Source organism: Dermacentor albipictus, unplaced genomic scaffold (genome assembly GCF_038994185.2).
Source record: "Dermacentor albipictus isolate Rhodes 1998 colony unplaced genomic scaffold, USDA_Dalb.pri_finalv2 scaffold_66, whole genome shotgun sequence".
Lineage (NCBI taxonomy): Eukaryota > Metazoa > Arthropoda > Arachnida > Ixodida > Ixodidae > Dermacentor > Dermacentor albipictus.
This window is the reverse complement of record NW_027225620.1, coordinates 181695-208582: the sequence shown is the minus strand read 5'-3', so window position 1 is coordinate 208582 and position 26888 is coordinate 181695. Positions and strand designations below refer to the sequence as shown.

At 47.1% G+C, this 26888-nt stretch overlaps 1 protein-coding gene across 3 annotated transcripts; it reads right to left on the bottom strand.

Moving 5' to 3' along the window:
• Positions 1-948: 948 nt before the first annotated feature.
• On the bottom strand, positions 949-14947 carry LOC135916327 (uncharacterized). 3 transcript variants are annotated; one of them, XM_070530224.1, is made up of 4 exons: positions 14701-14947; positions 9898-10189; positions 8167-9260; positions 949-1189 (listed from the first exon to the last, which is right to left on the bottom strand). In XM_070530224.1, the coding sequence occupies exons 2-4, from the start codon at positions 10177-10179 to the stop codon at positions 1186-1188; spliced, it is 1380 nt and encodes a 459-aa protein (XP_070386325.1). In that variant the 5' UTR covers positions 10180-10189; positions 14701-14947; the 3' UTR covers positions 949-1185. The 3 variants fall into 3 exon arrangements, with proteins under 3 accessions (XP_070386325.1, XP_070386326.1, XP_065305733.1); XM_070530225.1 differs by having other exon boundaries at positions 953-1185; positions 8509-9260; positions 14701-14946; XM_065449661.2 differs by lacking the exon at positions 949-1189 and having other exon boundaries at positions 3705-9260.
• Positions 14948-26888: the final 11941 nt, after the last annotated feature.

The window sequence follows — 26888 nt, the reverse complement described above, 5'->3', positions numbered from 1 at the left end:
TACTACGTAGAGTTCTGAGGGAAAGTGTTTAACAGCGAAAATAACCTCTATGCTTTTATATCAGCTTTCTTCGTGAACAACGATTCACCTCTGCAAGTTTCAGAATCCAAACACTGTGAAATTTTGAGGAGGCCACATTCAAGCTTTAATATATAGGCAATACAGGCCTGTCGAAGTACCAGTACAGATTGAAAGTGCTTGCCTATAGTGGTTGACTGGCCTGCTGCGGACTGCTCCAGCGTTCGTAGAGGCTACCTCCCGAGAACTGCTAGGTTCCACGTATGTTCCTATTTCCCATGGACCCGGGTAGCGGCCTGATCATCCTTGGTCTCACTGTGGTGTTGGTCTGTTTTTTTTTTGTGAAAGATGGTGCCCATTTGGGCCGAACTGCGATCCCGTCTGCACATGTATTCAGCATTCATGAGCGTCGTGTTATGCGTAGGAGTTTGTATCAGGTTCTGGTTGTACTTGCGGTGATGTAAGTGCTGTTGTTTTCTCACTATATTGCACCGCTGCCATTTATTCAACTTGGTGTGGCAATGTTCAGAATGTGACCACCCGTTAAAGCTAAAATAGACAGCAGTATTGAGAAAAAACATAATGCAAATTCCGTGCACATGTTGAAATCCACATGACCCGAAGGTCTAATGCAAAGATAAATTCTGTAAAACTAACTTCAATCTGTATATTTGTCCTTATTTTCATTCAATGCAACAATACCCCCTAAACACTGTTTGCTTATGTACCGCGCTTGACAAAACTTTCACATAAGGTAATTTATAAACGGGTCAGTGAACTAGCTCAAGAGCTACACAGCCTCGGACCGATTCGCGAGGCTGAATTCATGTGAGCGCGGCTGTGTGGAATTTTGGTGAGTCTGCACACACGTGCTAATAAATTAATTACCGCATGGAATAAATAAACAAGCAGCTGCATCTCATATCTAAGAATATTCTTTAATTATGATGGCAGTAATTGAAAGCATATGGTTATGCGAGTGTTTGCGGTAATACATGCTATTGCAAAATCATCGGAAGGGCAACGTGTTCACAATATACGAGCAGTTAGGCAAGCCCGCGTTCTTTTTGAGCCTCAGCATGTCCACATTGAGCGCCCGCTCGTAGTCATCGAGAAAGTCAAAGAGCTGGTAGAGGCGCATCGCCACCGAGTCGATGCCACAGCCAGCTACCTGCAAGATGCGCCACGTAAATACGATTTCAACAGTACGTAGGACCTGCATAATATTTCTGTTCGCCTTCATCCTGTGCAAAGAAGTCGCAACAAAGCCCTAATTGAGGTGCACAGAAGAGTTTATTTTAATACAACATCTGCAGACGCAGCTTGTAAAAGAGACCCGAAGCTAAAGGATACACGCATGCAGAACAAAGTCTATGCAAAGTGTGGCAAATATGGGGAAATCGCATATCAGTAGGGGCAACAAGCCACAGAGACGCGACACTGCTGAATGCATGTGTGGCCATGATGACAATGAGATGACGGTTCTGTAAATGATGACGATGGTGTGCAGCGGCGGTAAGCACCGCTTGCGCCCAAGTCTCCTTCAACTAATGCGCAATTTACCACGGACGTTATGAAGGAGCCTATTTGTTTGCTTTCCTTCCAGTGGTATGCCGCCAGTGGTGGAAGCAGCGCTGGCGGCACGCGTCGACATTCGACAACGACCAATGCCCACTTCCTGGGATTTGCGGAGCTTCCGTGCCACAGTGCGACACCTGCAATGGCCCTCATCATGCGGCCGTTAAGAGACCCCTGGTAGCTGCCAGGGCACTGTTCACAGCAGCAGCTGCCTTTTCCCCTTGCCCGCGTGTTGGCCAGCCAACCAGGCGAGACCTTGGTTAACCTCCCTGACTTTCCTTCTTGTCTGTCTGTCTTTCCCTCTCTACCACACCGATGCTTCGCGCGAGCAGGTCGCCCACGAGCATTCTTAGAACACCACCCGAGCAGCTTGAGAGCAAAGCTCAACCTTGCTATAGCTCTCAGTGCTTCGATTCCTTTCGGGCATAAATTCCCAATTCCTTTATTTTTTTTTTCTCTTTTAACTGATGACCCAACCTCTGGAAAATAAGTAGGACAAAAATCAAGGCGATCAAAAATGTAAATATAGGAAGTTCGTACGCCTTTCTCATACGTCCCTATGGCGAGAAGTCATAGGAATCATGGCTGTTCGTGGCGACGACGCTTTTAAGCTCCTGCACGAGCTTGTCGCGATGTCATAGATATTGACGGTGGTCCGCTCTTGCTTATTTAACATTTCCTGCTAGAATATAAGCTGCCTCCTATTCTATAAGAGCCAAATATTGAACATAGCAGAGTTCGGGAACTTCTATTGAGCGTCATAGTTAGAATACGAAATACATCCAAAGGTGCCGACAGAACCTGACGCCACTTTTCACGCGTAAGTATACATTTTGCATTCCTGGCATTTGTATGCTAACCAATAAGACATATAAGCCAATGCTTGCCCTTAGCGCGACAGCTAAGACCACCCGCCAATTACAGTTTGATGCGTTGACTGTCGTATGTACAGCATTTCCCAAGTAACGTTAAAGACGTTTCTAAAAATAATCTTCATATGCCCATGCGACGGCAAAAAAAGTTACGTGGTCCTGTCTTGCTACGTGGCAGTTGCATATTTTCAATATTTGTCTCCAGTTACGCGGGACACCCGGTATGTGCAGTTAAACCTCGATATAACAAATTCGTTGAAGTCGCCTATTTGCTTCGTTATACTGAAATTACGTTGTATTAAAATTCGACCATTTATACAAATAAGTACGCTCGCAGGTCGATTTTTCTTACATGGAAAGGGGCCGCAGAATTTTGCAAATTATCGTGCAATTAAACAAATACGAATGAGAAAATAAATAATTTCTTTTTAACATTTGGTAGCCGGCGACGTATGATACGGTTTCATGCCACGCACGTAAACGAGATCTCTTCGGCGGTTTCACGGATCTCCACGCTTTCGCGAGCACTGCGCCTACAGGCTAAACCCCATTAGCGCGATTTTGTGCGCGATAGCGACGAGCGACGGGTTCGCGCGACGGATCGGGCCGTCGCTTGAACAGATCGCTCGGTCTTGTCGCGCGATCACTCGGTTTTGCAAATCTAGAATTCGTCGCTCGTCGCCCGGAAGTGCTATGAGTGACTAGCCAATAGCGCAAAGCCGGAACTGGATGTACAAAACTCCAGTACTTCCGATTGTCGCACGGAACGAGCAAACGATTGAATTTAGGATAAGAACCTACTGCAAGACTTTCAGAAATATTTTATGCTGCTTTTTACAGTAAAATACATCAACTTATGTTAATAAAGAATGCGTCACGCTAGTTTCGGCGCCTATATTGCTGCCCTCATACCGGCAACACTGGGGAGACGTCGCTCGAAGTCGTCGCTCGCATGGGGTGCAACTTGTAGGCGACGAGCGAACGCGACAGCCATCTCCATCGCGTCGCTTGTCGCTGTCACGTGCAAGATCGCTTGCATGGGGTTTATACTTACCGGTAGATGCGAGAACTATGAGCGGAGGGAGGGGGTGGGGGAGGCGGCAGGACGCGCATGGCACTGATCAGCGTGGCTGGCCGCATTCTACCTTGGCGATGACATGGGGCGGGTGCAATGTCTTGGCAGCCCTAGATAGCTTATGGCTTGATGGGCGCTCTGTTATCGCGCACTCAGTAAAATACACAGAACAGCCGACTGATTTAATAACAGCGTTCCGTTGTTGATGTGAAAAGGAGACAGTTTCACCACTAGTGCAGATGGTGACAATGCGAGTGGCTACACACCAGTCGCTAGATTAGTTTCCTTCCCTCTAGCGTCACCAACCGCAGTCGTCGAGAGTGCTCGCACGTAGTCTGCTTCAGCTCCTGCTATACAGTTTTTCGCCATATGCGCCGCTTGTTGACAAATAGGCGTGAACATATGCCGTTTGCTCAACACGCGCTGCAGATGCTCACGTATAGACGTTCGTTTGCGAGGATCATCTTGGATAAAAGTTCCCGCTCAGAAACAACTAAACGAATTGCAATGCGTTCACGGCGCACGCTGGTTATATTTATACCACGTCAAACTATTCACTTGAAGTTCTTAATATCTCCTCGCGACAACCTGTTAACGCATTTAGCATATCAAACGTACAACTGGGGAAGTTTTGGCTTTGGCGTGATCTTCTGCACTACATGGCATGTTCCAATGATCACATACGAAAAAAAACAAAAAAAAACGAATGGTCGGTAAAGTCACCGGGAACAATGTTTGAAAAAGAAAAACAGGACTACAAAAGTCATATGACAGCAAACTCAGCCGACATCTGCGCCCCATTTCGGAGCTATGTCTTTAGGAACATGAGAGAAGCTCGTGAGAACATTTACGCTCAACTAAAGAAAATGAAAATTTTCGTTTCGTTTGTCCTACCGCACCGCAGTTTGTGATCTCGCAAGTGCACCATCGAATGATATTACAGACCCTAAAGCCGTTATATGCGCGACGAAACAGAGGAAAACAACGTGCGCCAGCGGAAGACTCAAACCGCGACTCAAATGACTTTAAAAAAAAAGTATGGGGCCTAACGTGCCAAAACCACTTTCTGATTATGAGGCATGCCGTAGTTGGGGACTCCGGAAATTTAGACCACCTGGGGTTCTTTAAGATGCGCCTAAATCTAAGTAGACGGGTATTTTCGCATTTCGCCGCCATCGAAATGCGGCCGCCGTGGCCGGGATTCGATCCCGCGACCCCGTGCTCAGCAGCCCAACACCATAACCACTGAGCAACCACGGCGGGCCAAATGACATAGCGTACCGCGACAATTTCATAGCGTAAAGGCCGCTCGAGGCACGTCGCTATCAGGTGAAAGATATGAAGTTTACAACACTAATAATAAAGTGAACTGGGCGATGCACTGCGTGCTTTTGCAATCAGGCTGACGCGATGCTTTATTCCTGTCTGGCCCTGTGCTATTCGGTTCCCTTATACCACGTAACATCCGCTTCGCAAGCGGGCTATTTATTATCGGATTTCGGCGTTGTGTGAGCGCGCCGTCGTCGAGCCAGCAGCGTTTGCAATAGGAGAGGGGAAGCACTAGCGAAGGCCCGTTGCATGCGTTGAAGGTAAGAGCCGCCTGTCCGGCTACGCACCCTACGCCGTGCTTCTGGCGCGACTGGTTTGCGTTGAAGCGAGAGGCCGCAGGAAGGGCACTTCGCTCGCCGCTGCTGCCGCCTCTTCATCGCGTCAGCGCCCTGATAACGATTGTCCGCGGTCATCGATGCGAGATGTGGTAATGTTCCCCCGTGCAGGCGCGGCACTAAGCTCGTCAATTCAATTAGTAAGCGAATGTTTACAGCAATGTGTGCGGCCGGGAAAACTACTAGTTTTAATAATTCGTATAGTTGTCTAATAGTTTGCTATCCCAGTTAATCATGCTTCACCTTCCGACCAACATTGCGGCTTTTTTTTTTTCTTTGAATGAATCTCGTCACTTCATTTATCTCTAGCATTGCAAAACTTCTTGAATACTGAAAACAGTATTTTAAGACAGTTTCTGTGTTCAAGAAGATTTGCGATGCCTAATTGATTCTACATTGAGAGACACATAAAAGCTGCCCTGTTAATGTATTTGCAATGCAATTCGATTCTAGTGCGAACAAAAATATACAGTTTCCTTACTAATATTGCTAGAAAAGGTCGTTATGGCAACACTTTTTCCAGCCGGTAGAATATAATGAATGGGTGCAGTGTAAAGAAGCCCACATTCCACACTTTACGTCCTTTACTGACACATTAGAATCCTCCGCGACAAGAAAAAAAAATCTGGCTTCAGCTTTTACAGTAACGATGTAAAATGTGTTATAGAACTGCGCTGAATAACTCTGCTGTAAAATAAGTCCATCAATATAAATATGTCTGTTGCTATAACAATAGCCTTTTGCACAAGTAATATGAGTGCACAAAAGCACTTCTTGTTGGGCTAGTTGGTAGCTATTCATTATAAAATTTGAAGACGCCAAATAAACAGACACACACAAGAGAAGAGAACGTCCCGCTCTCTTCTTTTGTGTGTGTCGGTTTATTTGGCGTCTTCACATTTTATAATAATATGAGTGAAGCTAAGCATTTGCAATGAATCATAAGAACCTACAAGATAATCCAAGTAAAACAGGTTTTAAGAAGCTTCTAAGCCTTATATTTTCCATGGTAAATCTCGCGCTATTCCTGTTAAACGTTTTGCTATTCCGGCTAAGTTAGCACATGCCTTATCTGCAACAACAGGAAGACAGTCGACTTTATGCCACAATTGACATCCTTCCCTATGCGCTCTAGTGGGGCAAGACAAGTCTCACCTGTATGCTGCACTACACATATCTTGCTTGCTATTCAAACTGCGCAACATCTACGTTCCTCTTGTCGGAAAAGGTAAACGTAACTGCATGATGCCTTGTTTTTAGCTGCCATGAGATTCACTCATGGCCGTCCCAAGCCAACGAAACTCGTTCAGATGTCTTTAACATGCATAGACTGCGTTGGCGTCAAACGAAGCGTAGCGCGTGCCCGAAGCATAATTGAATTGTACAATGCGCACTTTCAGCCACTCATTACTGTTGACAGGCGCGTTCATCCGATTTCGCCGCCCTGTGCTATGCTCGGTCTATACTGCGATATTTTGGCTTTCTTTAGAGCGCAGCTCCTAGGCGGCCGTTCTTGCGGAGGGAGTCGGTGTAGTCCTATAGGCGCAACCGAGGGAACGGGCGCAGCGGCGGATGAAAGCGCGAAGAAGGCCTAGAGTGGGCTGCAGTGGAACGGCGAGGCGGAAAGTGGAACCTTGAGGCGGGATGTGGAGGACGGCATGGCGAAAGCGTGAGAAGAAACGCGTAGTGCGGCGATGATGAGTACGAGATGGCCCCAGGGTCTGTCAGCGGCGGCAGCTGTTAATCGCACCCACACGACACCCTCGCGCTGGCTCTCGTGATCTCCAGATCAGAGAGGCAGTCGCACCCCGCTTCGCTCCGCTTGCGCACGAGACCGATTCTACACGTGTTGTCATTGCCATAATCATGCAATAGTCATGAAATTATTATTGCATTCTAGCGATGCTAACATATGGGGCGGAAACTTACAAGCTAACAAAGAAGCTCGAGAACAAGTTAAGGACCGCGCAAAGAGCATTAGAACTAAAAGCGTTAGGGATAACATTAAGAGACAGTAAGATAGTGGTGTGGATCAGAGAGTAAACTGGGGTAGTGGCTAATATAGTTCACACGAAGAGAAAAAAGCGGAGCTGGGCAGGCCATGTAATTTGAAGGTTAGATAACCGCTGGACCATAAGAGTTATAGAATGGGTGCCAAGGGAAGGGAATCGTACTCGGGGGCGACAGAAAATTAGGTGGCGTGATGAAATTAGGACATCTGCGGAAGCGAGTTGGAGTCGCTAGCGCAAAGCAAGGGTAACTGGAGATCTCGGGGAGATGTTTCCGTTCTATAGTGGACTTAAAGATAGGCTGATGATTATCATGATGATGATTGCGATGATAGACTGAAAGGGAAGAAATGACATCTGGCCGTCTTGTCGCATGAAGCTACAAAAAACACCCACACGGGTTTCTCAGAAAGGAAACTACGCAGTTGACACAAAAAAATTCGTCTTTGCTAGGTATACGAATCCATGACCCACGCCTTTCCCGGGCAGTCACTCTACCATCTGCGCTAAGCAGGAGGCTAGCAGATCGCAGACCGAGGGCGAAATAACCGACAACTCTAAGCACTGGGCCACTGAATGAGGTCAATCAGTCCTGCGGAAGCTCTCAAGGTGGAGGTAAGATTACGAAAGCGAGAAATTGACGTCCGCCTATGTCATAGCATGAAGCTACAAAGGCGCGCGCGGCCCATAGGGCTTTGTCAGAAAGAAAGCTTCTCAAGTAAAGAAGAATTCATCCTGGTCCGGGATTTTTCTTCAACTTCCTGCAAACTTGCAGTGTTGGTGTCAAACATTTCTTATCATTGCAATATGACTTTTCATTTAACAGTGCGTTTGCATTCCCAGAAGGAATAACTGCCGATCGAGTGGAACGGTTGCTTTCGCGCGAACACCAAACCTATATTTAAGAATGCTCAGCGTTTCGCACTCTCTCATGTCACAGGGAAACGCACCGTTCCAGTTCCACCGAAAAGTCTATTTGAAATCCTCCGTGTGGTATCATTTTTCTAGCTAGGGTGATCGTGTCAAGAAGGCACCACAATTTGGTTTCCGGAGGTTCAGAGAGTACGTCCCGGAAGCCGTACGGCACTTCTGACACTTCTGCAGGCATCCACATCCTCAAGTACGGCGAACTCAAATCTTCAACGCGCAAGGGCCGGACGACGCGCACTTTCCAGTTCTCGGGCTTGCTAACCGCAACTACGACTGCGACGAAGCTCGCGTTCCCTCGCATGTAGCACCTCACGCTCACACCGGTGTACTCTTTGCCCAGGCAGATAGCAGAAGAGAACAACCTGCCTTTACTGAGCTGCTGCGCCACCTCACAAGGCTTGTACAGCAAGCTAACCACAATGAGTTCTGTAGCAGCGTCATTGCTCTGGAAGTTGTGGTGTCCTGCACTACTGCCCGGCATTTCGAGGAGTACAGACGGGGGAAGCTGTGCACCCTCTGCCGGCCGGCTGGTGACGGCAGCCTGTGAGTGCTGCATTGGCGACGTGCCAGCCGGGAGATCCTCCATCCGCACTTTTCGTTCCAGTTTCCGGAATCCCTCAGCGATGACGACCTTCATCTCGTTCAGCGCTGACACGAGAGCCCGGAGATCCGCGGTTACCGGCAGCGGCGTTAGGTCATGCACAGTATCCGTGGCCTGTCCTCTCGCTGCGCCCCGGGTGGTGGTCGAGTCCGTCTCAATCACTTCCTCTTGAAGTTGTCTGGAGCTGAGTCTCGACAGGGTCTCGGCAAGGTCGTTGACCCTGCCTTGGATGGACGTCAGCATGTCGTGGCAAGAGCAGTCGACCGCCGGCTCGTCGTTAGCATTTGGTGTGGCCACGTCGATTGAGGATACGTGCCAGGCAACGCTCAGCTGCAGCGACGCGACCCCGTTGCATCCAGCTTCGTAGTGTCTCGGCAAGTCCTTACGCAGCACTGCGTCCCGGCAGCGAGGGCACCTCGTGGCGTGGAAGGAACAGCGCTTCTCAAAATGATCCAGCAGCTCCCCGGCTGGGCCCACAAAGTCGCAACCGTTGTGGGTGTTCCAGCAGCTTACCTTTACGCGTTAAAAAAAGAAAAAAGAATGCCGTTAGGTCTGCATTCTTCGGAAGGTAGTAAGTTCTATAACACTCGCAAGGAACAATTCTTGTTTCCCTGTCCCACTCACGAGGAGGTTCATATGCCCACAGCACCATCAATTTATCACCCTATTATGTTTGTAGAGAACCACGCGTTCTAACCCATTGCAGTGGTCGAACAGGACCCATACAAAAATTTGCCGACAAAAATGTGCAAGCCTACTAGTGCACTTCGCTAAACTGTCATCCTGTGGACTCTGTAGAAGAACATCCGTAGTTGATTATTCACTGCCTAAATAAATTCTTGCAAAGGCTCTGCTTAATGAGGGGTTTGAGGTTGTGTGTCAAACAATATGGTTAAGAGCGTGGCGATGACAGAGCAAGCAGGGGTAAGTGATAGGATGATCTGATCAGCTGATGAAATCTGCAGGCATTGACTGGAGCCGGCTCATCGCAGGAATTGAATAATGAGTAATCGTTAGGAGAAGCGTCGTCCTGAAGTGAATAAATTGATGATGATGATGATGATGATGATTACAATAATGATGCCAGTGAATACGCTTATGAGGAGTAGGAGGATGATAAAAATGACAATGAGGAAGAGACTGACCGTACCTGTAGCTTTTCCATGTGCTTCTGGTGAAACGTTATCCAAGAGACGTCCGACTCGGCTACGAACGAGATCTTGTCCAGTGGACACGCGTGGCCACCTTCACTGGCGCATCCGTCCAAGCAAGAGCCACACATCAAGTGCGCACAAGGCAGCACGGCTATGCTTTGCGGCACGACTCCGCAAAGGCGGCAGACTCTGGTGGTCTCCAGGCGCTGCATGAATTTGACGGGCCGCCAGTTGAGACCGCTCGCAAATCCGCACATGTGGTACGTGGTGTCCGGCATTCTTGGAAATCTGGGCAATGGTATCCAAGTGCTCATTTATGGCATCGATGATTGCAGGAGGAATGCATACGGCAAAGCATTTATCTCGGTGCGAACGTCTCCTTGCTATTGATGCTGTGGCCTCCTAAGATAAGTGACGCTCTTATCGTTGATGTTTTGGCCTCAAGACATATGTGATACACTCGACGGTGATGAGCTTACGTTCGTGATGTGACGTGCTTTAGTACTTTTTACTAAATGTCTTTAATGACGGGCCGTTCCTTTGTTTTATTGTTATTGTTAGGGTGCACTAGATACTATCAACTTCCCTGTTGTCTCACAAGCTTCTCAGTTGACCTAACATGCAGTGTGAAAGCTATCACGATGATCATGTGACGTAACATGCCTTCGTTGCCAGACTTCACGGAAGCTTCATATTAACGCGATTTCGTTAATGACCCCGTGTTGCAGAAACTCCGGCGTCGGTGTCAGACGTAGTTTCGGCCAAAAGATTTTTGAACCACCCATATACCAGGCCCTCCATGTGCGGCATGTAAGTTACTGAATTAATTTAATTGCTCAATCTAAAATACGTAGAAAAATCGTAAAGTACGACTTACACACTACGTACAGACATGATAGTGTCGGATTTTGATTTGATTATACGGGAAAGCATCATTCGGTTACGTGAATACTCAATGAAGCCCCTGTTCCAGCGTTTCTACCATGCATAAACCAGTCACGGTGTCCGACATTTGCCCGCGCCGGCGTGCGAGTATGTCGTCCGGCGAAAAGTGGCGCGCCCGATTCTTTATAAGTCCTCCAGATGGCGCTGGCCTCTGCCACATTGCGCCCCAAGCAAGATGCCTTGTTTCTACTAAAAAGCCCGCCTTCGTGCATAGCGTTCGTGGCCAGCGTTTCCCGGTAAACATTGCGGTTTCATACGCTCCAGTTGTCGGGAAGCCTACTGTCGGGAAGGTTTACTGTCTCGTGGACCTATGTAGGGAGTAGCTCGCGCAATATTTTAGCGTCTTTTCACCCACCTCAGAGAAATATTTAGCTCATTGTAGTGAATTCTTATTATTGTTTGAGAGCAATATATCTAATCTGCCTGAACACGAATAACCACTTGCCAGCCTTGTTTTTGTTATACAATACTTGAAAATTAAGTGAGAATTCCAATAACAATGACCATGCATGTTCCGAGCGTTATTAGAAAAATAGCTAACAACCAGCGTCGTGCATCAGTGGTATTTCTAAAGTGACAGCTGCACTTGGCAGTCGCAAAATGTGCACGTTATTTCTGCAACGTGGAAATTCTTCATCGGTAATTTTAGGCACACCCTAGCTCACATATTTAGGACACTGCGTCGATGAAATGCCAAAGAGAAATTAAAGGAAGTAAAGTGAAATAAAATAATCATGTATGAATTATGTCTATACTTGAAAAGTGTTAGCACTAAAGAGCTGCAATGAACAGATATTTCTGTGAGACGCTTTCATTATGATGTGAACTATAAGTTATAATGATGAAAATATACGTACAGCTGGGATAAACCTCACTAAGTGAATCAAGTCTCAGCGTTCTGAACCTGGCTGCGGCTCTTTAAAGTCGACAGCGGCTGCACCTTCGAAACTGTATCATCGAAAGCGTAGGCTTATGGCCCACGTGCGCTTATCCGTAGGCCTCTAGTGCTGAAAAATACCAAAGAGGCGGTAGATTATCAAATTAGCTGAATTTTTTTCTTTATTGAGTCTGCGAGTACCGCCCAGCCCTATTCTTTGCTCACCTGAGCAGTTGAATAAAACGTGAGACTGATAAGCACGAGTTCGTCGAATGCCGACGTCCCCGAATGCCGCCTCTGTTGTGGACCTAATTTATCAGAACAGCTCCATGTCCAAGTGATTCCGACAGACGCCTGTGCTTAGCGCATGTGTCCCTATGCGTAATGTGTTGCCTTTTGTACATCGCCTGCACCAGCCGCGGCGAACCGCTGCTCACCACAAAGTCCCTGGTTCGATTCCCGTCATTTGCGAATGCATTTTCGTCGGGGCAGCGAATTTGGCGTATTTAGACTTAGGTGCAGGTCAAAGCCGCAAACAGCTTAACGTGGCCCGTATTGCACAAGAAACCAAAGCAAAGTGACACCTAGAAAGCTCTGCAGTTTGGCACCAGTAATCGAGCACGAAATATGATTGGCGTGAGGATGCCATAGTGTAAAAAAAAAGACAGAAAAAAAAACGAATTTGATTTCGCTTTGCATCGCTGTGAACGGTTTCACTTTAGAACAAAACTGCGTTATACTGCGGGATTTGGTTTAAATTTAGACTGAAAAAAATTTTCAATATCGTCTTTGGCAGATCACGTGGTTGTAGTCCTTGAGTTGAATCCCTCAAAGAGGCGGACATTACTCGAACACACGAGAAATTTAAAATTATAATTATATTATTTAAAAACATTACGGCGCATATTGCTATTTGCGAATGTTAGCCGGCGAACTCTAAAGGGCGTCGTCACCACTTGGAACTGATTTCCCAGGTAGCACGATTTTCGAGATATTCATCCCCCCCCCCCATGTGCGACCAAATACATGAATGCCTGGGCGTTCCAGTTGCTTTCCCCAGTCAATGCATAACAAGCAGTTTCGTTAAATAACCCAATGAAACAACAGCGCATTGTTCCCCCCAGTTTCAAGGCACATATCTTTAAACCCATGTCATCCTTAGAATTCTTTACGAATGGCTATACCTGCCATTCTTTCATACTTGCATATTTCGTAAACATTCACTAAGCACAATACTGTAACTAGTTATAAACCTAACAAGTAATTTTTGCTTATCTAGTGCGTTATGTATCTCGATATCTCGTGCAAGTCCACCGCTTCAAGTAATCCAGGTGAAGAACTATGAATATGCTAAATGCCACAGGCGATTTTCAGGGCTGGCACCACACGCGTGCCGGAAAACCTGCTAGAAGGCGATTCAACGTATATTTGTTGTAAAGACAGTATGCCTGAGTGCTTTTCCGGGTAAGAATGGGGTGTATGAGCCATCTAGTTTATTCCTAGAGGCCACTGATACCTCAAGTGACAGTGTTTGCACCTTCGACCAGAGGCGTTGCATGTCAACAACAAGGTTTCAAATGCTAGCTGCCACGAGGGAAAAAAAGAAGGCTACCGTGTGGTGATAGTCGACGGTGAAACCAGTGGTACCGATACCACCGGTAGCGGTAGCGCCCATGTTAGTCCTTATCTGGATTGACACACATCCTTAGAATGCACTATCTCAGAGACCGCCCCAGGAAAGCGGCTAGAAACCTACCCGATACGAAAAAAAGGGTGGATAAAGGCTGTGTAACATGCCGCGATTGGAGCGAAAAAGATTGGTGTAGTTTCATGCATCACAATTCGATTTTCCGATGGCTCTTTTCACGCGATTGCAATTTAAACAATGCGGCTGGTGCAATGCCCAGTGTTTCTTGCTTCCACGTTCAGTGGTACGCTCGGAACAATTCCTATGTTGTAATAAAAAAGTGGCTGTGCGTTATGACACTATTAACCTGTCTTTAAAGGGACAAGTGGTATCCGTGTTACACAACTTAAAAACACTTTGAAGTTTAAAATTTTCTGGGTTGCGCAACAGCGATTCCTTAAGTTCAGCGCGAGTAGACATGGCTCAAGTTCATAGCTATTCGTAGCTGGTCGTTCAGGGCTGTGTTTCGTCTTGTGTTTGAGTTTATCTATTCAACCACATGGTACATGAGGAATGCGCATTTGTGGTTGGGTAGGACGAGGAAAAAAACTGCATAAAGCCAACTTGACGAGCCTCATCATCCCTAAAGCAATACAAAACAAGCACAGGCAGCAGAAAACAACGGTACATAAACGTACACGTGGGGCCTTTCACAACAATGAATGAATAAAATATTTGCATAGCACAAAAACTGGATGTCTTATAATTACTGAAATAAACACAGCATCATAACTGACGCACTTTTTATAAAGTTCTCAATTGTTAATTTACACCTATTAAGCATATTTGGAAGACAGAAAGCAAGAGTTTGAAGTCCATAATTTGCACGAGGACATGGTAGATGCCAATTCTCTGTATGCCGAGTTAGACGACAGGCTGGACTAAGTTGTAGGCCAAATAACTTACCTACAATATATGTACCTTCTTTCTGTACGTATTCCAGATATAAAAACCGCTAATAGCTGGTACTCGTAGCAACAATCAAGTATCAAGATTCTGAGCTTCTTAAACAATTCAGATGTGCACGCATTATAAGAGGCACCTGCAATAAATTTTAATGCATATTTTTTTCACAGTCAGACCCCAGTATATATAGACGTTGTAGAGCCTGTGGACCAAAGCAATACCACAAAGGTGCCTTTTCCTGAGCCCAGAAACAAAGAAAGAATCGCACAACTAACAAAACAGGGAAACTGTCACAGTTTACATGCATGCAAAACACAAGGAAGCAACAGCGACGACATTAATGGTGCATACGCGTACGCTATAAGTAAAACGCTTACAACCAACCTGCAAAGCCTGTAGCGAGTAGTTCAGCTTGCGTCCTTTCGCCGTCGCTGCCGCTGCGGGATAGAAGCGGGCTCCTGAAAAAAACGCCGCTCCCAAGGTAACCTTGACAAGCCGTGTGAAAGCGGCAGCAGGCTCGGGTAGATGGCGGTTCCGGTTGCGCCGCTGTCTCGGCGATACGCCGGCCTCAGCCTATCGAGAGCGCTGATAGTTCAGCGTGCCTCCTGTCGCCATCGCTTCCGCTGGCTGAGTGAATTACGCACTTTCCATGTCCGCGTAGTTCGGCCAGTGCTACTACAAATTAGCACGTGATCTATAAACAAGCCCATATATCTATACCATCATCACATATGCAGTATTCGGAATCGGGCTGCACCGAAGTCGTCGCGTCAGCACAGCGAGGTCCTCGCGCTGCCCGTGCTTAGCGCCTGCTTAAGAAAAAGAAATATCTGTGCAAATTTTTCATAAGGGCACATAAGTGCTGCCGGCTCCTAGCCATATTCTCGCATCAAAGGCAATAGCAAGCACCAACTTGAATGATCACGCCTGCCCCTGAAGGAAGCCGCAAATGATCTGTGTGCGTTTACTGAGTGTGGAATGGAAAAATTGTTGTCAAACTCAATCTTAATGCGACCTTGCTTCGTTGGTCCCGGCGGGTGTACTGTAATTGTGTGTAGAATACCTCTGTATATTTCGAGAGGCGTAAAAGCCGACGCCTCAATTTTTTTTAGGAGCTACCGTGACTTGTGCGAGTAGCATAATAAAATTTTAACATGCATGGCATCATCTACTTTCGCGTCCTCTGTCTGGCGCTGTCTGCATCTTGTGAATCAGCATCAAGGAGCTTAAATCAATCCGCTGCATTGCGTACTGTGGCGGCGTAGCCCCACGTCAAACATTAATACGTTATTAGGAGAACATTTGTCTGTCTAATAACAAAATATAACGCTAGAATTTTGTATTCGTAGCGGGAAGCGTGGAGTAGGAAAACTTTCGCAACTATTCGCCAATCTCCTTGGCATGCGTTTGATTCTGTCTGCTTCCTCGCAATATGTTCCAATGGGGTTGAAACCTCCCCATTACCACAAATCTCTGCAAAAAGAGCAAATGTTGCTCCAGTGTAAACAAAAGCAAGTCCCAATCTATTAAGCCAGTCAGGTACCTAAACTCTATTACAGTAATGTTACAACATGCGAATGGGAGCCGTTACAAACTAAATTATTCGACCAGAATAATAAATCCCAAGGAAAACGTGAAAGTACAATTGATTCTAGTATTACTGAACGAATTATATTAGCAAACTCTTATGCTTGCTTAAATTGCTTGCTTTAACACAATGCCCGAAACAGGGAGGCTGATTCCTTTTCTTGCTGTTGAAAAGCTGCTTGAATGTCAGTTGCATAATACATATTGTTGTGAGGGAAAGTGTTAAACAGTGAAAATACACCTAAGCTTTAACATGAGCTTTCTTCGTGAACAAAGATTTACCCCTGCAAGTGGCAGAATCTAATCATTGCGAAATTTTGAGGAGACCACATTCAAGCTTTAAATTATAGACAATACAGGCGTGTCTAAGTACCAGTACAGATTGAACATGCTTGCCTATAGTGGTTGGATGGCCTGCTGCGCACTGCTCCAGCGTTCGTAGCTGCTACCTCACGAGAACTGCTTGGTTACACGTATGTTACTATTTCATTTTCATTTCATTTCATTTATTTGTTGTTTGAGACATACAGCTGTCTCAGGTGTTGCAGCAAAAGGCAGTATTCTTGCCTGACAAAGGCTGCAGCACCCAAAGCATGTTGACACTCTGAAGCAAACAACAGCACAACAACTTACAATTTTCGAAATATGATAACATATCAAAAGCGATTAACAATTCGAATCTCAATCAGTACATGATAACAAGGAAAACAAAACAATGATATTGTGGTACATAAGGAAGTTATACAATAAAGTAGTGAAGAAAATACGTTCTAACAGATTTCTTGAACCTCAAGCTTGAAGTCAAGGTTTGTAATTGTTCCAGTATTGTGGGATTATTGTTTAGTAAGGTTGATATTTGAAAGTGTAATGCCTGTTTCCCGTAGTTCGTGCGAGTAAGCGGTATAGAGATTGGGTCATGTCTGAGATTATACGGAGTTTCCTTGGTGGCGAAGGTCTGATTAAATTGTACGTGATCAACTTGACGGAGACGGAACGCCTCGAGCGATAGCTTGTGCAAAAATAGGCGATCTATATGGAGTATGCCAAGCTTATCAAAAAACGGTTTAGTGTGTGCAAGAACAGGTAGGTTGCAAACTGCCCTTACGGCTCTTTTTTGCAGCCTATATAGTGACATAAGGTTAGTTTTGGTAGTAGTTCCCCAGACCAGAAGAGAATAGTGTAGACGAGAGTGTATTAGTGTGTAATATAGCTGTTTCTTTAAATTCATTGGAATAAGATGCTTTAACATGTTAATCATTCCCGTCGCTCTACGAATGTCGGCTCTGAGGGTCTCCACATGAATGGACCAATACAGGTTTTCGTTAAACCATACGCCTAAAAATTTACGCACTTCGTATTTTCTATAATGCGCCCCCCAAAATTTAACTCGTAGTGACCCGTCAGCTGCTTTCCTTTAGGTCTAAATATGACGTACTTTGTTTTTTCGCAGTTCAGTTGTATTTTATTTGAATTTAGCCAACAGTTGAGGTCCTCCATCCATCTATTGGCTGCGGTAAATGCTTCTTGAATGTTGTGATCAGAGAAGAAAACGCTGGTGTCATCTGCATACAAAGTTATGCAGTGTGTGTTTGGGCTGTTGACAATATCATTGATATAGAGAAGAAACAAAGTTGGGCCTAGGATTGAGCCCTATTCGCCATCGACCGGGCAGGCGGCCTGATCATCCTTGTTCTCATTGCGTTGTCGGACTACGTTTTTTTTTTTTTTTGCGAAAGATGGTGGCCATCTGGGCCGAAGTGCCATCCCGTCTGCACATGTATTCAGCATTCATGAGCACCGTGTTAGGCGTAGGGGTTTGTGCCAGGTTCTGGTTGTAGTTGCGGTGGCGTATTTTTTTCACACTATATTTCACCGCTGTCATTTATTCAACTTTGTATTGCAATGTTCAGAATGTGGCCACCCGTTAAAGCTAATATAGGCAGCAATATTGAGGAAAAATATGATGCGAATTCCGTGCACATGTTGAAATCCACATGAGCCGAAGGTTTCATGCAAAGATCAATTCTATAAAACTAACGGCAATCTGTGCAATTGTCCTTATTTCCATTCAATGCAACAATACCCCCAAGCACTGTTTGCTTATGTACCGCGCTTGACAAAAGCTTCGTATCAGGTAATTTATAAACTGGTCAGGGAACTCACTCAAGAGCTACACAGTCTCGGACCAATTCGCGAGGCTGATTTCGTGCGAGCGCAGCTGTTTAGAATATTGTGTCAGTCCGCACACACTTGCTAATAAATTAATTACCTTATGGACTAAATCAATAAGCAGCTGCATCTCATATATAAGATTATTCTTTAATTATGATGGCAGTAATGGAAAGCATATGGTTATGCTCATTTATGCGGTAATACATGATTTTGCACAATCATCGGAAGGAAACGGTGCAAAGTAATAGCAGACTGGGATTATTATCACCCAAATCAATTTAGCTTTATCCACCATAAACAAACTTTACTAATTGGAGTCGGTAAGGCGTGTTGAATATGCAAGCGTTAAAAACTACGTCGTTTAATGATAAACTAGCTCGGTGCATGGGTAACCAATATATGCCTGTTGTCCAAAAATAACATGGAGTCTATGAGGAACGCCATCGGAGGATCTCGGCAGTAATATTGACAGTCTGGGGTGTCCATTAAAAGGGTGCTGAAGAGATATTCTTTGAGCTCAATTAGTAATTAACATTTGAAATACCAGGAAAGCCTCTTTTATTATGAGATTACGCTTAAAAATGGACAGACGAAGAAACTAGGAAGGACTAGTGGCGACGACGCTTTTAAGTTCGTGCACGAGCTTGTCGTGACATCATAGATTTTGACGGCGGTCTGCTCTTGCTTATTTAACATTTCCTGCATAAATATAAGCTGCCTCCTTTTCTATAACAGCCAAATATTGAACATAGCAAAGTTCAGGAACTTCTATTGAGTCTCATAGTAGGAATACGAAATACATCGAAAGTCGCGCATGGTGACGACAGAACCGGACGCCACTTTTCACGCGTAAGTATACATTTTGGATTCCTGACATTTGTATGCTAACCTATAAGACATACATGCCAACGCTTGTCCTTAGCGCGACAGCTAAAACCACCCGCCAATTATAGTTTAATGGCTTGACTGTCGTATATACAGATTGTCCCACGTAACGTTGCAGGCTTGCTATAAATAATCTTATATGCCCAAGCGACGGAAAAAAAAAACGTTACGTGGTCCTGTCTTGCTACGTGGCAATCGCATATTTTCAACGTTTGTCTCCAGTTAGGCGGGACACCCGGTATATGCAGTTAAACCTCGATATAACGAATTCGTTAAATCGGTTATTTGCTTCGTTATACTGAAATTTCGTTGTATTAAAATTCGACCGTTTATACAAATAAGTACGCTCGCTGGTCGATTTTTCTTACATGGAAAGGGGCCGCAGAATTTTCTGAATCATCGTGCAATTAAACAAATACGAATGAGAAAATAAATAATTTTTTTACATTTGTGAACCGGCCACGGATGATACAGTTTCATGCCACGCACGTAAACGAGATCTCTTCGGCGGTATGAAGATAAGGCAGCCACGCCTTCGCCTACACTCCGCCTCCGCGGCTGACATCGTCGCCCGCACGGAAACGATGCTATCAGGAAAAGCGCCGGCAACGGGAAGCGAATGCTTCGACTGGCTCTCTCTCCAACGGGTCACCGAAACTCGAGAATACGCAACCTCCAATAGTGAACGCGCGGTAAGACAGCTTCCTTGGTGCCACGCCGTCTCTGCACGCCCACTTCTTGCACGCGCGGCAGATAAACCTGTAAAGCAGGGTGAGCGGCCGCCTATGCGCTCATCCGTGCTTACAGCCATACGGAGCCACGGCCTAGACTCGAGCAAACTTACCCCCTAAACGTACCGGTAGATGCGAGAACCAAGGTAAGTATACCTGGTAGCGAAGCTTCCATAGGAGCCCATACGTTCAAAACATGGCGGTCCATCGCCGGTTCATGGGGCTTAGTGCCGTCTGTATGTGGTGGGAAAACTTCCGGCGGAAGAAAAAATAACGTGACGCCATGTCTGTTAAAAGCAGAAGTGACGTCATTTTGTTTTTGAAGGCGCGAAATTTCTTTTGTTGTTCTTCCTTTGGAGCTATTTATTCAAATGCCCCACCATTCGACTTGATGGGCATTTCGAGCTTTCAGAGTGGAAAGCGTTGCAGGAAAAGGCCAGCCGTACGGTTGTCGAAATAGCATCCCTGCGCAGAACATACTTTCTTTGGAGGCCAACGAAAGCTTTAGGTGTAGAGTGCTGATCCTATCATCGGATGCCAAGTCCGCCGGCCAGCACAGTCGCACGAAAACAACTGCACAATTATCTGGCAGTCGTAACTCACTATTTTTGACTGAACAGATTAAGAAGCAATGAAGCTACCCGCGTCACCAAATTCAGATAAACTTCGACAAGCAAGAAAGCACAAATTGTGAGGGGGCCGTATTTCAACAGGTGATACGAGTGCGCCTTTCTGCACATTTCAAGACGTGCATTGTACTGCGAGTGATAGTGGCGTCAACGCCCCCTGTAGGGATGGGCGCTGAAAGGGAATGCATTTATTAATAATAATATAATGAAACGTATTTATTTAACTCATCACGAATATATAAAATTAACTAGGAATTTTATATTCGTTTAATGAATCTAACTGTGTTTCGTTTGAATTAAAAAACGCGTTTTTCTTTCCCTACGTTTGTTCCCTCCAAACATTGTCGCGCTTCGATCGCTGTAGCCATAACCCCCCATGCTGATGTCGGTGACAATCTGTACTGAACCGCATTTCGCCCGAACCTTCGCGACCTATTTGAATCGACCTTGCGAGAACTATGAACGGAGGGATGGGAGGGGGAGAGGCGGCAGGACGCGCATGGCGCGGATCAGCGTGGCGGGCCGCGTTCTACCTTGGCTATGACCTGCGACGGGTGCAAGGTCTTGGCAACCCTAGATAGCTGATGCCTTCGTGGGCGCTCTGTTCTCGCGCACGCAGTAATATACACAGAAGAGCCGACTGATTTGATAAGAGCGTTCCGTTGTCAATGTGACGAGGGGGCAGTTTCGCCGCTAGTACAGATGGCGACAGTGCGAGCGGCTCCACACAAGCCGCCAGATTAATTTCCCTTCATCTTGCATCGCCAACCGCAGTAGTCGAATGCGCTCGCATGCAGCCTGCTTCAGCTCCCGCTATACATACATTTGCGATATGTGCCACTTGTTAGCAAATAGACGTAAATGAAGATTTGTAGTTTGCTCAACACGCACTGCAGATGCTCACGTATAGACGTTCCTTTGCGACGATCAACTTGGATAAATGTTCCCGCTCGGAAACTACTAAACAAATTTCAATGCATTCGGGGAGCACGCTTGTTATATATTGGCACGAGCTAGTTACGGGAGCTGTCGAGGAAGAAGAAGTGTGCGTGGTAGCTGCTGCGAAAACAAACTGTAAACGGCCGTTCGCTTAGAACTGTCTGACTGGCTTTTCCTCTCGTGACAAACTGGTGGACGTGCTGGGTACACATCCATCGTATGCCTACGGGTCCTCAACCAGAAGCTACCGACGCCAGTACCTCGGGGACGGCAGAAATCTATCGAAGCAGCCGTCGCCTCCAAGGTCTTCCACCGCAATACAGCTCCCTGGCAAGCTCCGTGAGGAAGATGTCAACAACTACCGCAAGCCAAACCGAGGGGATGCCAAATGCTGCCGTACCATGCATTCTCAACGCGCCTCGCACGCCTAACCCGTTCCATGGCGACGCCTTTGAGGACGTTGAAGACTGGTTGGACCATTTCAACCGGGTCGCCGCCTTTAACGACTGGGACGATCGCCGTAAGTTGAAGAACGTCTACTTTTCCCTTTTAGACGCGGCGAGAGTATGGTACGAGAACCACGAAGCCTCATTAACCAGCTGGCAGGAGTTTTACCGACTGCTTTGCGAAGCCTTCAGCACTCCCGAAAGGAAAGAAAGAGCCGAACAGGCACTGTCTTCGAGGTTCCAAATGCCAAACGAAACCATCGCCATGTTCGTCGAAGACATGACGCGATTGTTCCGTCGGGCCGATCCACTACTGCCAGAAGACAAGAAGGTGCGTCTGTTAATGCGAGGCCTAAAAGAACAGCTTTTCGCGGGCCTCGTGCGCAATCCTCCTACAACAGTCTCTCAGTTCATTCGTGAGGCAACAGTCATGGAACGTATGCTTCGGCAGCGGCTCTCGCAGTATGAACGCCAGACCACCATGACTGCTGCATGCTCTCTCGTACCTGCAAATGATGACAGGGAGTCCCTTACCGAGCTAATACGACAAATCGTTCGAGAAGAACTGCAGAAGTCCTATGCATCAGCTCCGGCACCTCCCAGTGCCGCGGTTCTTACGGATGTCATTCGGGAAGAAATCGGCAAAGTGGTTCATCCCTCGCCGCCAACACGACCCGAACCTCCCACGTTCTCGTACGCGGATGCTCTTCGGGCTTCCGCGCCGTCGACGGGCCGTTTTTCGCAGCCGCCTGCTGGGATTTCTCGACGCTCCCCAAGTCCGATCCACCGCACGAACCCGCAAGCACCTTTTCATCCTGGTCCGCGCAAATCTACAGTATGGCGCGCCCCCGACAACAGTCCGTTGTGCTATCACTAAGAGGAGGCTGGTCACATGTATCGCGACTGCCAGTACCGACGGATTGGTCTGCGGGGATACCATCCGGACGCCCGTTGCCTGCGCTATGGCGAACGCCCGCACGACATCGAGCAATACCTAGAAAGTAACCGGCTTCCTCCTGCCCAACAGCGAAGACAGTCACGGTCGCCTTCACCTCGTCGGTACGCGTCACCAAACCGTGCTCGACCCACCTTTGATTCCACTGGAGTCAACGGTGGAAGCCCGCGCCGGGGAAACTGAAAACGGCGACCTCCGGGGGTGAGGCCGCTGTCATGCGAACCGTCAAATATCCTCCGCCGACGCCATCCCCTCGCGACGTACCGCTGACGCCTTCATTCGAAACTGCAAAAAGAACTTCTGCTGTTATTACTGCTTCAATCGACGGTTATCCGGTAACTGCACTTGTCGATACGGGAGCTGACTACTCGGTTATGAGTGCCTCACTGGCCACTCGGCTACGCAAGGTGCTGACAGCGTGGGACGGCCCACATCTGATTACGGCCGGAGGACACCTCGTGTCACCCATTGGACGATGCACCGCCCGACATGCAATTTCTACTTCGACTTTCGTAGCGTCTTTCCTTGTGCTGCCCAAGTGTTCTCGACTAGTTATACTGGGCATGGATTTTCTCCAGGAGTATGGGGCGATCATTAACCTTCGTGACTTGTTCGTGACTTTTTCTAACTACGTTTCTTCGGATTCGAGTGTGGAGGATGAACATCACCGCGCGGCTTTACGCGTGGTCGATGACTGCGTGACGTTACCGCCTCGAAGCAGCATCTTCGTCCTCGTTGAATGCCCCCAAGAACAACTAGGAATAGGCATTGCCGAAGGTAACCTCGCCATATTGCTGGATCGCGAAGTCGGCGTCGCACGAGGTCTCGTAGAGCTCCAACATAGGCAAACCACGATTCTAGTTACCAACTTCAGTGGCGAATACAAGCACTTTGCGAGGCATACCACCATGGCCTACTTTGAAACGGTGGCCGATTCCAACGCCTGTGCTTCGGTAACGGCCATCTCGATTCCGGAACCCAGCGGTGTGGACTTGACCAATCACATCAACGTCAACCCACAGCTAGACCAAAATGAGAAGCAGAGGCTCCTCACTCTGCTATCGTCATTTAGCGACTGTTTCGCCACCACGTCGAAGGTCAAACAGACTCCTTTAATCAAACACAGAATCATCACTGAACCGACCGTCCAACCTGTTCGCCAACACGCTTATCGCGTGTCGCAAAGAGAACAGGATGCTATTCGTCATCAAGTTAAACAAATGCTCGACGATGATGTCATTCAACCATCGACAAGTCCTTGGTCTTCACCTGTTGTATTAGTTAAAAAGAAAGATGGTTCACTACGCTTCTGTGTCGATTACCGCAAACTGAACAAGGTCACGAAAAAAGACGTTTACCCACTTCCTCGAATTGACGACTCCTTGGATCGCCTGCGACATGCCCGTTACTTTTCTTCAATGGATCTGCGTAGTGGGTACTGGCAAATTGAAGTTGACGAACGGGACCAGGAAAAAACGGCGTTTATAACACCCGACGGTCTCTATCAATTTAAGGTCCTCCCTTTTGGATTGTGTTCCGCTCCGGCCACATTTCAACGCATGATGGACACTGTTTTATCTGACCTCAAGTGGAACTCGTGTTTAGTCTACTTAGACGATGTAGTTGTTTTTTCCACCACGTTTGAAAAACACATCCAGCGGCTTGAGGCGGTTCTTCAAGCTATCCGCACCGCCGGCCTCTCCCTGAAGCCCGAAAAATGTGCCTTTGGCTACGAGGAGCTCAAATTTCTTGGTCATATTGTCAGCAGCACCGGTGTGCGCCCTGACCCTGACAAAGCCATGGCAGTCGCTCTGTTCCCGATACCGAAGACAAAACACGATGTCTGCCGATTTTTAGGGCTTTGCGCGTATTACCGGCGTTTTGTACCCAATTTTTGTGAAATTGCCAAACCTTTGCAACGACTCATCAAGAACGACGTCACATTTGTTTGGGGCCCGGCACAATCCGACTCCTTCCACGACCTTCAGCAACGTCTGCAGACACCACCGATCCTTGGTCACTTTGACACCGAGGCTGACACAGAAGTGCATACTGATGCTAGTAACGTTGGTCTCGGAGCGACACTCGTACAGTTTCAAGCTGGTGTTGAGCGCGTTATTGCGTATGCCAGCCGAACCTTGTCTGCTGCTGAAAAAAACTACTCAGCAACTGAAAAAGAATGTCTGGCAGTCATATGGTCTCTCCAGAAGTTCCGCCCATACCTGTACGGACGCCCCTTCCGTGTCGTCAGCGACCACCACTCTCTCTGCTGGCTGGCGAATTTCAAAGATCCTTCAGGCCGTCTCGCAAGATGGAGCCTTCGGTTGCAGGAATTTGATGTGACCATCGTCTATAAGTCTGGCCAGAAACACACTGACGCCGACTGTCTCTCTCGCGCCCCCGTCGAACCCGCACCACTAGATACTGACGACGATTCGGGTTTTCTTTGTACTCTTCCGCCTTTAAACCTTGCTCAACAGCAACGCCAAGATTCCGAGCTCCAGCCCTTGATTGAATACCTTGACGGAAGCCGCCCACAACCCCAATGGCAGTTCGCGCGTCACTTGCCATCTTTCTGCCTACGTGGCGACATCCTATACAAGCAGAACTTTCACCCTACGGCAACCGCTTTCCTGCTCGTTGTTCCCGCTACTCTCCGCGACGACGTTATACGTGCATGCCACGACGAACCAACGTCTGGGCATCTTGGTTTCACGCGTACTCTCGCGAGGATCAAGCAGAAGTACTATTGGCAAAAACTCACAAAAACCGTGAAGCAGTACGTCAGAAGTTGTCGAGATTGCCAGCGTCGCAAAGTTCCACCTCTGAAACCAGCCGGTCTGCTTCAGCCTGTCCGACCTCCTTGCTCACCTTTTGAACAAGTTGGGATGGATTTACTCGGCCCATTTCCCAAGTCTTCGGCTGATAACCGCTGGATCGTCGTCGCCACCGATTACCTCACTCGATACTGCGAAACACAAGCCGTTCAGCGAGCTACTGCTTCAGATGTTGCTAACTTCTTCATCAAAAATATCGTCCTTCGACATGGTGCTCCCGCTGTCGTCATCACAGACCGTGGTACGGCCTTCACTGCCCAGTTGGTCCGAAATATCCTGCAGCTGAGCGGGAGAACGCACCGTACGGCAACTGCGTATCACCCGCAGACTAACGGTTTAACTGAGCGTCTCAACAAAACGATCGCGGATATGCTTTCCATGTATGTTGCCTTGGACCATAAAAATTGGGATGAACTGCTCCCGTATGTGACATTCACGTACAACACTGCCCTACAAGAAACCACCGGGTTTCCTCCTTTTCGTCCGGTCTACGGACGCGACGTCACCACTATGCTCGACGTGATGCTCCTACCAACTTCGTCGCAACATACCGCACCAGATACAGACACCTTTGTTCAGCGTGCCGAAGCAGCGCGGCACCTTGCGCGGGAACGAATTCTATCCCGACAACGTCAAGATGCTCGTCGATACAACCTATGTCATCGAGACGTCACATACAACCCGGGAGATCTTGTATGGGTTTGGACCCCTATACGCCAAAGAAGCCGGTCAGCAAAATTATTGCGCCGATAATTTGGACCCTACATTGTTTTGCGTCGTCTAAGTCCTGTCAACTACGAAGTTATTCCAGCCGACAGTTCGCACCACTCCCGTAGACCACGTTCCTCTGACATTGTTCACATTACCAGGATGAAGCAATACCATTCGCGCTGACTCTCATCCACAAACTTTGTGATTCGGCCCCTGTCGTCTCGTCCGCTGTCTTTCTCATTTCTTTTATTTTTTCCTTCTAGCATTTCACATCTCCCAAACTTTATTTATTTATTTATTTGTTTGTTTCTTTTCTTTTTTTTTGAGGGAGGGGTAATGGCACGAGCTAGTTACGCGAGCTGTCGAGGAAGAAGAAGTGTGCGTGGTAGCTGCTGCGAAAACAAACTGTAAACGGCCGTTCGCTTAGAACTGTCTGACTGGCTTTTCCTCTCGTGACAATATCTATACCATGTCAAACTACTCACTTGAAGTTGTTAATATCTTCTCCTCACAACCCGTCAATGCATTCAGTATATCAAACGTTCAACTGGGGATATTTTGGCTTTGGCGTGATCTTCTGTCTATACGGCATGGCCCAATGATTACATACAAAAGAAAGGCACGGTTGGTAAAGTCGCCGGCAGCAGCACTTGAAAAAGAAAGTCAGGACTACAAAAGCC

Coding starts and splice junctions, on each gene's coding strand:
- LOC135916327 (XM_065449661.2), bottom strand. CDS start 10,179: ATGCCGGACACCACGTACCACATGTGCGGATTTGCGAGCGGTCTCAAC. Junction 9,261..9,897: donor AGCACATGGAAAAGCTACAG/GTACGGTCAGTC, acceptor TAACGCGTAAAG/GTAAGCTGCTGGAACACCCA.